At 41.9% G+C, this 12,276-nt stretch overlaps 1 protein-coding gene across 1 annotated transcript in view; it reads left to right on the plus strand.

Moving 5' to 3' along the window:
- The first annotated feature begins 720 nt into the window (after window positions 1–720).
- The window catches only part of tmem132e (transmembrane protein 132E), a 97,902-nt gene continuing 86,346 nt past the window's right edge, over window positions 721–12,276 (plus strand). The window contains exons 1-2 of the mRNA XM_018693788.2: window positions 721–1,521; window positions 2,128–3,094. Coding sequence (XP_018549304.1) covers window positions 1,443–1,521; window positions 2,128–3,094 — 1,046 coding nt within the window. The 5' untranslated portion in view covers window positions 721–1,442. The remainder of the gene's footprint in view (window positions 1,522–2,127; window positions 3,095–12,276) is intronic.

The raw sequence follows: 12,276 nt of genomic DNA on the forward strand, positions 1-12,276 counted from the left end.
TAATGGTGGGAGACTTGATTGGTGGCTCAGCTTTTAGACCCAGGAGAATAAAGCATATGGCGCTCGGGTAGAAGAACCCTTAAGGAAGTTTGTGGACTGCTTCGCATATTTGTCACTTTTAATTTTGATCAAGGCGAGAGTAGCTCCTCTTTCCAAACACACACACACTAACACACACACATTCCTGTGAGGTCGAGCGCTTTTGGTCGATAAAGACTAGACAGCCTCTAAGTAGCTTCTCTCATCATTATAGTTCCTCCAGCCTTCTCTATGGCTACGACTGCTCATTTGTAAGTGCGGGATGTTTCCCCGGCTGCGGCTTCATCTTTTGTTGCCCCCACTGTTTGCCATTCAGTTTATGGGGCCCACACACACACACACACACACACACAAGTACACAGACATCCATGGATCCCTCTCTCTTTTATTATGGGAATTCCAGGCACATGTGAGTGAAGCAGAGAGGCAGCCCAGATACCCCTCCCCCTCCAGCCGGCATCCCCCTCATTCTCATGGATTTCTCATGGGGCTAAAGCAGACGAGGGTGGGAGGGGGTCAGGAGGAGAAGGAGGAGGGCAAGAAGGAGAAGGAGGAGGAGAAGGGAAAGAGAGCTAGGCTAATTCATCAATAATCTTTACCTAATCCCTCCCTCTCCCCTTCTCCCTCTCACTCTCCTACTCTCCCTCTCTGCCTGGAGGCATTCAAGCAATACATTCATCCCCCGCCCCACCTCGCACACACACACTCACACACAGCCCTTATACTCACACTTGCATGCGCTCACACATAAGAGTCTGCCTGAACACGTCCAGAGGGAGAGGATGAATCGAGCTGGAGAGTGTTATTTCTTTCACCTCCATATGTGTGTTTGTGTGTGTGTGGTGCAAGTCGAGTCCTTTGAGGGTTGTGTGTCTCAGCTCTGACCGGGAGCTAAAATGGTGATTATAGACTAGAGACTAGGTGTGGCAAGATGGGGCGGCGTCAAAGGCTTTGTCTGTAGTTCCCGTACAGCCCACCAGCCGGGAGGAGGCTCTGCCTGTCTATCAGAGTCTGTCCTGGAGCCATGCACAGTCTAGGATTGAAAGAGCCGCTGCGTGGGGCTGAACCACTCTTAAACTAAGACCTAAGCCACGGGGAATTAGACAAGCACAAGTTCAAGAAGCCCAGTGGAACCTTTGTAGCCAGCAGCAAGAACATGACCAAGTGAAGAACTGCCGGAGCACATTGCTGTTTTCTTTTTTCACCCTCATTTATTCTTCTTTTGGAACACATGACAAAGATTTTTTAAAGAGAAACCCAAAAAGAGGACAAACTTCTGTGGGGTGCCTGCTGAGTAACACAACCTACTGAAGAGGCTTTCCTTTTGGGGAATTCAAAAAGAGCCTCTTGATTTTTTCTTCACATTTAAAGGATGAGATTTCAATGATAAAACCACTTGGAATATGGGACTTTTAATCTATGATTTGGACCATGGGGACAGGCAACTATGTTTTTGTGCTCAGCTCTGGGTAATTTTGATAAGTATGTCACATTTATTCTGTTTGTTGTATGATGATTTTGCCCTGCTTTGATTTCGTGCTAGTAGCTTAGGTGTTGAGCTATACTGACTTGTTTTTCTCAACAAGTGCAGCTGTCAGATATCATTTTATACACTATTCAAATACGAACACGTTTCTCATTTTATTCTGTAGCTCAGAGTTACCCTAATGTGCTTTGTGAGTTTTTCTCTGCCAGTTTTGAAAAGAGATTTGTGTGTTTGAGTTGAAATTGGTGAAAAGACAAACACAGGTTGAATGTGTTGCTACCTCTCAGAACCGACTTCCCCGTGTTAATTTGAACATGTTTCACTGGATTGCCTCTGCTCTGGATCCTTGACATGTATTGGCCAGTTATCATCTGATGATTAGTGTGTGTTGACCTTTTCCCCTCTCCCCTCTACGGCTGACTAAGTAGAGCAGACCTCTGCGACTTCCTGCTTATAACTCATTCATTGTCTCGTTTCAATGACCTCTCCTCACATCTCTGTCTTTTTCACACACAGCTTTTTTTTTTTCAATTACTGTTAAAATCAAAGGAGAAATTGTAATTAAAAGTATAACCTTTCTATTCTCCTTTCTCTCTTCACAGCTCTTGCAGGTAAAATTTTTCCGACCAGCTCCGATGCCCTCCTCAGTTCCTCAGCAATGACAGCCAGTCCTTCACCACCCAATGTGTACCTTCCCGCCAACTTTAAAATGTCCAATGCACAACTGGCTTTCTTTTTGCGAGAGGCTCAGATCACAGGACAAACAGTTGGCGGCAGCGGTAAGAGCAGCAGTAGTCCCAGCACAGGACACCCACTGCAGCGATCTGAGAGTTTTGTGGTTTTCCAGACGAAAGACCTCCCTGCCATCAACATAAGCTTTGGGCCTTTTGCCCGGGACCAGGCCCTGTCCAAGGAGTTGCTCCAGCCAGCCAGTCCACTGGATATTCCCGGCCAGCTGACCGTCAACTGGAAGGTGCGGGCCTTCATTGTCCAGGCCCGGGTCTTCTCCAACAACCCCGCAGTCCAGGTGTTTTTCTACATCGCTGGCCGTGACTGGGATGACTTCAAGGCTCAGGACAAGCTGCCTTGCGTCCGCCTGCACGCTTTCCGGGATGTCCGTGAAATTAAAACCTCCTGCCGCATGAAAGGCAACCTGGCGCAGTGCTTGGCCCAGCTGGAGCTGCCTCCATCCTGGTTTAACACCAACGTGGCCCCGCTGGGCCGGAGGAAAGGCTCCGGTGATGGGCTCTTGGATGGGCTAACCAGTGAGACCCTCCAGGCTGAGCTCTACTACACACTCCATGAGCCTAATCTGGAGGGGGAATGCAATGAGGGTTCCAGCCATAGGGGTGGTGGTGTGTCCAGGGGAGAACCTCTGTCACAGCACCCCCTGCTGCGCATCGGGAGCATCAGCCTGTACCAGGCCAGTCAAGAGCAGCTGCTGGTGGACAAGCAGTTAGACAAAAACATGTTCCTCAGGCTGCCTGAGAAGCCCCTGAAGCCTGGAGAGACCCTCAAAATCTTCCTCTACTTGATGCCCAACTCCACTGTCGAACAGTTCAGCCTCAAGTAAGTCTCCTTTAAAATGCATCCTGAATACATACTGTGTGTGTTGCTACCAAATTCATTCTGTTTCCCTCCTCTGTGTCACATTTAATGTGTTTATATCAACACATTTACCCTTTGGAAAAAAAAATGATCAAGCTGTTTACATGCACAGCAGAAGCTCATTGTGTGAAAGTTCCTGTTTCCATGCAATCATGTACACAAGAATTATTGATGAATAGATTATTTGCCTGCTTCCTGGTAGACCTCAGACAACATTAGTCATTTCCCTCCTGTCATAAACTGCAGTCTTATATCTCTCTTTATAATTATGCTCACACATAATCGTCTGCAATTTGTCCTAAGGTTTATGCTGAAGGCAGTAAGACTGCATGTAAACAAATCTATGCAGTGTGAATGCTGCATCTTGTGAAGTCCCCAGTGGACAGGCTTATGAGAAATATGGGATTTACATGTCCAAATAACCCACAATTAATGGAACAATTATCACAGCACTGGATGTCTTCATTACAGTCTAATAATCGGCCTCCTTCAAAGCAGCATAATTAGATAAAGGTTCTTACATAACATCAAAATTAATTGTAGCATTTTATGATAACATAAGATTACGGTGGCCATGTAAATTGTGGCCAACGTTATGTAATTCCAGTTCATACAATAGTCTATATTTTGGGCTTTCGAGCACGAGTTGCAGTGTCATTTATGTTGATTTTAGGTGTAAAGAGCCAAATGAGCATGTAATCACATATTTCATCCTTCTCATTCATTTCTGCTTCACTGAGCCAAGTGATGTGCCAGCAGTAATTAATGCCAGGTAAGATAAAGAGGAGAGGACAGGGTTAAAGTGTCACTGCACTGTATGGTTCACCTTTTGAAGTGGTAGCGTAACATCGGGAGATTTCCGCTTCCTCCCAGGACAGGATTGTATGAATAATTTCCAGTGAACTGCTGCTCAAAGCAGTTTATGTCTTAAAGCACAAGACCTGTGTTTGACGGGGTAATGCTTGTGAATCACATATTGAAATGCCCTGCTTCAGTACACTATTAATTTATGCTCCTGCACTTTTACTGCTGTAGAGCTCAGTAAGCTGAATCCACAATGTGGGCAGTAATATTATCACTGATTATTTTTCAACACATGTTGCAAATGTCTACATAGTTACGCTTACAGCAACATTCTGCATGTTTCCACCTCAAAATAATAACTGGTGACCTTAATATGCCTGTTTCTAAAATAACATTTTACATGTACAATTATGAACTGTGAAATAGCATTTAACAAACATTTACCAAATTAAATTGATTCTAGAGCAGGAGTAAGAAGAATGATTGAATTCAAATATGTGTAATTTGTTCTCACATTCTTCATTTTATTAACGTATAAATGGTAAACATCAATCAAACTAAAATAATAGAACTTTATCTGGGTATATATTTTACATCTGGGAACGATCTGAAGTGTCTTTCAGCCTGGTTGATGCAGAACCAGATGAGCTGAGTACATTAGGTTTGAATTGTTGCCATTGTATGCAAGGTTCACCTCTATTACTGACACCTTTCACACTGTCACAATGTTTCCATTGGCATTTGATACATTGTTAAACATATATTGAATATGAATATATGAATATTGAATATAGCTGGTCTAAATACTCATCAGGTCTGGAATGATACTTGTTTCTGGTTTGAGCTGTGTCAGTTAGCATTTTAGGTTTTAGACAGTATAATCCAAAATAGCAAAATAGGTTCTGAAAAGGGGCACAGGGCCATACATGACAGAGTGTAATAGGTCATAATGCAGGTTTCCATAAAGTCCTACAAACACACAATCATTGGCAGCTATCAATTTGTAAGGGATTGTATTTCATTTTCTTGGCAGAGTTCCTCACACTCTGAAACTCTGTCATCTTTGCCATCTCTGAATTTCAGCTTTATATTTTTCCCTGTTTTCTCAGAACACAAATGTTCAGTTTTGTATTCTCTGACATTAGAACTGTGTCCCAGGTGGACCATAATGGCTGTTGCAGTAAATAATATTTGCCAATGTCAAATTTCTGAGTTTGACCCTGTGTCTGTGGAAATAGAGCTGAGGGAGCACGAGGCTCAGCCAGGCTCTCCGGTCTCTGCACTTCTTTCCTCTCCTCGCTTGTCAACGCAATATTCAGGGTTAGAGAATAAATGATTATTTGCACTTGACAAAGCTTGAGGAGAGGAAGTTTTTTCTCTGCTCGTAGGCGTGAAGGCAGCAGGAAGAGTAGAAACATGAGGAACCCATTACCAGCTAACTCAGGAGCGATGATGAAATGCACTGTAAATATGAGTGTTGTAAGCTTAACAGAATCTCTTACAGACATTAATGAAGAGATTTGCAGAGTATTAATTAAACCTCAATAACTCATTAATCTCCAACTAAAAACAGGATGGCTAAATGGTGCATTACTAGTGATTCCTCCTACTGTAAACCCTTTATGATACAACATGTTATGATACAAACAAATAAAACATAATTGCATCTTTTTGTACTGCCAAAGTATTCACAGTGTATGTGTATAACAAGTTGCACCGGTGATTGTCATGACATTTCTACAGTAATAACATGCTGACGACACTCAACCTTTTCAGTCAGCATTTTAAATGACTGTAATTATTCTTGATTGACAACCCTGACAACAAACTCATATCAGCTTGTTGATGCATTTGTGAACAAATTCACATCTTTACATTGGCTCTGACTGGGTTTCATGTTAAATACTGTACCTCTGACCACTGCATTTTACAGAACAACATTCACAGCAAAACAGCTTTTGTATTATCCTCCCCACCTGAGAGATTAAGTAGGAACAGTTCCACCTAATTAAACTTAGAAAGTAAATACAATATTTTACCATTATCCTTTTGGGAAATTACAGTAGCCTACAAAGAGCAGTTACAAAATGTTTAATTAAGAAGTAACAAGGGCAGTTGTGGACTTATAATTTCAACTCATCCTGCCTGGCCATTATGGTTCATTCTGACCAGCTGATGTAATGTTTGAACAATGCATTTCATCCACAGTAGGAGGTTTGTGTCCAGGCAAGTGGTAGCATGTTTTCTTGGAATCAGCAGGTTCCTGCGGGTAGCTCTAATATGGAATTAGTTTATGATTTAATGCTCTGGAGTTGCTGTGTGTCTTTAAAGATATTCTCACAGTCCTCCTCCTTGTAGCCGGACTAGAGTGCTAACCATCCCTTATCAAGTCCCAGCCCCCAGGAATCCCAGGCATTTGTCTTCACAGAGCAACATTTATACTCTTTAAGACTCCCCCTCTGTAAAATGTATGACCTAGTGTCAGTCATAATATCATGTCCTACATAACACAGTCTCTCTGCCTGACAGCACTATTCACTTTTACTGATATACACCTTCATCTAAAACCTAGATTACAAAATAGTTTCATTAAATCGGAGAAAAGAGTGGCTGTGAGAGTCTGTCAGTCAAAATGAAGTGTGACAAAGTTACAGCAAGGCTTTGTAGTACAAGGGGAAGGCTTTGTCATGTCCCCTGCCTCTTAAAACATTTAGCTGACCATGTAAGCATCCATACAACACTGCAATTCTTAGGCAGTCTGTCTCTCTGAGCCCCTCACAGGGATGGAAATGAGGAGTGATAAAACAGAAGAGTTAAAAAAGAGATGGGGCAGGGAAAAGAAAGCACGCTCTGAGCCTCCTGAGTGACTCGATTCAATAGGGTGTGAATTCAATAGTTCTGGAAGCCAACTGTCGAGTCGTCCCTGCGCATCGAGGAAGATGATTAAAGATGCAATAAGAAGCGTCTTTAAAGATGAATCAGAAGGCCTCCTCTTTCTCCTCTGACTCTCCTTTTGCCTCTATCATTCCCTCCAGTTTTCTTCCTTTCAATCATCTAGCTTTGAAGATCTTTGACTTGTTATTGCAGATGATGGCATGCAAGGAAGACAGAGGCCAGAGCCTGGCCACTTGTGGAATCTGCCCTCGTTTTGCCACGGCCACAGTCGTGCAGAAATGTGCATTGTGCGTGCCTGTGTGAGTGAATGTCATGCATTAGGATGGGGAGTAGTGGTGTGTCAAATTTAGTTATCATGGCCATACAGTAATAATATGCATAGCTGTATTTAATGTTATCGAGCATGCTTTGCTTGTGCTGGTGCAGACTGATATTGCTTTTCTGCACTTTGAATAACCCTAACCCATTTAAAAACCTTTTTTTAAATCATCTGCAATAATTTCTACAATCACCATCACAGATTGATATACAACCACAATATTGACTCCATCAATCCCCAGCTCTACTCATTATCACGTTCTCAGCTAGCAGAAACAGAGGAAACAAATACTCTGTTGCAGAGAAAGAGATATTTTACATGGTGTATTTTTGGTTTGTTTGAAATAAATGAAGAGGAATCACAGCTTCAACAGAAAATTCAATGACACTCTAAATGAGTGAGAAGTGCAGTGCTGAAACAAAATAACACTGAATTCTTAGCAAGGCTATTTGCAAAATGGTTGATAAAATATCAAGGATCTCACAGGGTTCCAACTTAGACTGAACTATGATCAGGTACTTCATTGGCATATGTATAGTGAACTGGAGTTACACAGGGAATACTGTCATTATGAAAACCAGCTGTACATAGTGGTTTACTTGTGGTTTTGTAAAGCTCCCACTTATCAGTATCTTGTACATACATGACGATGAGCCCACAGAGAATTATCACCCAGTTGTGCAGATTTATAAATCTTTTTAGCCCCTTTTTAGCTCATTGTCTCTGTGTTCTGGCGCCACACACTCTGCTCTCATCAACCTCATTTCCACCTGCAGCAAAGTCCTGAATTGGTCAAACAATGTTTGTACCTATACAGTTTCATATTGTGGTCTCAGGTAGAAACATTGGAGCTGTTTCTTGCTCTTGCACCTCTAACTGTTACAGCTTCAATGATATCTACACAAATTAATCACTAGATCCAAAGTTCGGGCCAGTCTGTTTTTCTAATATGCTTGCGATGCCTTCATAGTCATTTCTCAGTCAGTTCTGTGGGTGCATTAATTAAAGTCTGTCTCCAGATGTACTCCACACTGTGTGATAAGTCACTTCCTCCCCATGCACTGTCAAAAGGTCTCTGATTGGCTGGAAGCCCAGCTTGGTCAGCTGGAGGAAATCAAAGAAAGTCCAACATGAGACTTACTATGGAGCTTATACACATACGGTGTAAGCTGATAGTGACTGTAATGGCACAAATGACACAATAGGTCATTTTAATGATCTGAAACTGCAGTGCCTGCTGTTTTATCTGACAGACCATTTAAAAGTTACAAGGTAAAGCATGTGTGTTATCATACCATGTGGCACAACATGGGCGTTTACTCCTGTATCTGTTGTTTGGCTCTGTTTGCCATCTGTGAGCACTCATACCCATGTTTTTTTTTTAATTTAAACACAACTACAAAGGCAAGCCCTGACTATTACTATTACTAATGAAATGCTAATTATTCTCACTAGAACTCACTTTGCTTTGCCAAAGAGCTACAGCCGGTGGACAGCCAGAAATACGGTGTTCACTGGTTTATTCATATGCAGACTTATATGCAGAATATCAAAGGCTCATGTAAGTAGCTTAACCTGAATAAGACTTGAAACAGCAGCTAGGTCACCGCATTCATGTCAATGATGAGCTGCCAATTTAGATTCTGGTGACTCACTGACATTTTCGCTGAAGTAAACACAGTCCTGTTTAGGTACACACACATGAGCTATATTCATATTATCCTCATCCATGTGCACAGGTACAAGGCTCCTGGAAACAGTGCAGTACTCCAGAGCCCTGGGTATGACATGCAGTATTCAAATGCCCTGGCTCCAAATAAAGGCTTGAGGAGAGAAAGCACGGTGGAAGCCAGGGAGAGTGACCCACATTCAGCGGTAGTGGCTTCATCCCCGGCAGCTAGATGGTTGCTTGCGCCTCGTAGGGAACACAGCAACTTCCTGACCTCGGCCTCTGCTTCCTGCCAGCTCTGCGGTCTCTCTCCGCTCCGTGTCCCACGTCTCATTGTCGCTGTCAGTGTCGGCCCCTCTTCTCCAGATGCTTTGATGGGAAATGTCAGCACCTCTCGCTGTGGAGCGTGCGCGTGTTCAGATCGTATGACTCGGGAAGTGATGCCGCTGCCACGGGCCGTCTTGTCAGGACACATCGGGTGACACAGAGAAACGCTGTTTATCAGCACTCATCTCTGATAAAGGAGGAAGAGGTTAGGAGAGTCTTGCTTGCCTCAAAGTGCTTCTACTTTCACAATGACAAAATAAAAGGAGCTTCTCCATTAGGCCGTACTAACATTACTGCTTCCTCTTCTGTTTCCTTCCTTCCTTCCTTTCTTCCTTTCTTTCTTCCTTTCTTTCTGTCTCTCTCTGTCGTGAACAAGTTATTTGAGGTCAGATAACAGGGGAAAGTATTTACCTTTGTGAACTTTAATGTGCGTGGATCTCCTCATAAAGGCCTTTGGCTCAGACCACTGAAGGAGAATGTTCTGTAGTCTATGTGCCAAGGTTTTAATGAAATTGGCTGTTTTGAGCTCAAGTTAGTTTTTAATGCTTAAAGAAAGTTGCGTGTGTCAGCTCTCTACACCAGGAGAAATGTAGATATTTATGCAGGTTTATTCCAGTGCTTGGCTACTACTAAAGTAATTCAACCCTTTTGTAACCTTGAATAGGAAAACTGTGCAACTTTGTTTAGGTTATTCTAGTTTATCGGTCTGAAAGATGCTTATTTTAGACCCATATCTGTCGAGAGCTTTTTGGTATGCAGAGCATGTCCTAGAGTGTTTGGTGGGCGGTTTTTGAGACAAACAAACAGTGACCCAAGTACAACCAATTAAGTTAGACATTCTGTCTAACTCAACCCAAACCCACAAAGTTCATCTGGGTCAAGTATTCAGCTCTAAACTCATTAGGCATTTACACATACTATATCTGCATATTCATCCCTTTTTCCATGCTGTCAGTACAGACTCTTCATATCATTCACTTAGTATAGAAAGCCAGGAGTTTAATCAACAGATGTATCACGTCCTCAGAGGACACAAAACGTGCACTATAATCATGATCCATGTGGCTTATACTTAAGCTCTTCATTAACCTCTTCAACCTTATTGGACCTGCCAGTGGACTTACTAAACAAACATGTTGTGGATACAAACATTGTCCAGAGCCACAGTAAAGATCCCACAGTTTCTAAAAAAATCAAATACCAAGCTGAGTAATACAACAATGTGTAATAATGATCCATTCAATGCAAAAAAAGTGCTGCGGAAAATGGTAATTTCAGGGTTTTTTTCCCTATTAACCACTTTATCAAACTCAAATGAGCTCTTTCTGACAGCGTTAATTGTGCTGGACCTTTGTGATGTGCTCCTTCCTTTTTTCTTTCTTTTTTTAAATCACAGGTCACACGATTTAAAAACCATATGTTTGAAAAGAAAATGGCACAATTTCTTCCCTGTCATCTATTCCCATTGCTGAGTCTCAGCATGCAGGGCTTTTTGTAGTCTAAATGGCTTTCATTAATCCATTTTAATTAATATAATGTAAAATACTACTGAGTGGTGTTCATTCAAGCTCCCTGCTCAGTTCTTTTTTGACGGTATGGTTTTCAAACACTTTTATCAAGAGTTAATCTACAGATTAGCAATGAAAGCTTTGCCTCTGTAGAAATGTATATCATTATTCTGCCCATTAGATTGCCCTGTGTATTTGTGTCAGTGATTGGTGCGGCATACAAATCCTCACTTCACATGCTTTTTATTATCAACTTATTTGCTTTAGTATTTTGTTCCCTAATAGTGTTAGTATTTTATTGATTCGCTAATATTTGTGCCATGCTTTTGGGAAATCGGTTGATCAGAAGTCTGTTTGTCTGACTGATGGATAAACACAGCCAGACCTGAGGATTTTCTGTTCTGTTCCACCTTTTTCCAATGCATATTTGAATATTGCCTGATCCTCCTGCAGTGTTATGTTATAGAGGGGGCCTGAGAGGCAAATTGACAAAAGCTCAGAGCTCCTCACATCCTCGGTCTGTAAGGTAATCAAACAGGCAGTCCTCAGGTATAAAAAGTGTGTTTTTCATTTGACTGCACAGGCTTACACTGAATGTTTTATCTTTGTAAATTAACTTCCTGTGCTCCAAACGGACCTGCTTTTAAATCCTTCGATCACACAAACATGTTGGTTCTCTTTCCAAACACATTTCTTTGTTTTCTTCTGGACAGGTTTATGCTCAGTCTTTGCCTCCCAGAAAATGTGTTTGGTGGTGCTGCAGCTCAAGTTGTGAAATACTGTGAGGCCTCTGTAGAAATGGAGATGTATTTTATTTGCTGGTCTTTGCTGCAGTCTCACAATGTACCATATTTATGTCTGTAGTTTAGTCTGCGTTGTCACTGACATCTTGTCTGACTGTTGCTTACTACTGGTCATAGCTGCATAATTACTGTTTACGTAATAGAATTATTACAGAGTTTTGGAGCTGGTGTCTTTACTTTAACAATAAACCTTTGTCTAATATACTGTCATTCTGATAACCCATGTGAGGAGACAGGTGCTAAAGGTCTATGCACACCATATTTTTGACATCTTGTCTAATTAAAATCTTAATCTGATCAGAGAGTTCCTGACATTCTACGCAGAGTAAGATTCATCTGAGGATCTCTTGAGTGTCACTCTCGCCTAAAATCCCCCTCAGAGCAACTCATCCAGAAAATCAGAGGAAATTTCAGAAAAACATTCACGTATCAGCAGAACTTTGTTTACTTGGCTTCATTCTGTGGTCGTGACTCCATTATTAGAAACACAAAGTGAAAAATAGGATTCACAGCAGAGTAGCAGGGTAGATACCACAATATGAATGCTCATGTCAAGTTCACTGGAAAAGACATCTGGAGCAGCTCTCCATGGGCAGGCAGATGAGTCAAAAGATTAACTTTTTAAAAAACACTAAATGAGTGCTTAATACTCAAAAATCCACAAATGTTCCTGATTAACAGCAGTTCTGCTGTGAAGAGTGGACCAAATTACCCCACACATGTGGGAAAGACTGATTAATTCATCAAGACGTGTTTGGCTGCAGACTGTGCTGCTAAATGTGCTGTAATCAGTTATTGGGTTTAAGGAAGTGTTGCTT

This window comes from Lates calcarifer, linkage group LG20 (assembly GCF_001640805.2).
Source record: "Lates calcarifer isolate ASB-BC8 linkage group LG20, TLL_Latcal_v3, whole genome shotgun sequence".
In the NCBI taxonomy this organism is placed as follows: Eukaryota; Metazoa; Chordata; class Actinopteri; family Centropomidae; genus Lates; species Lates calcarifer.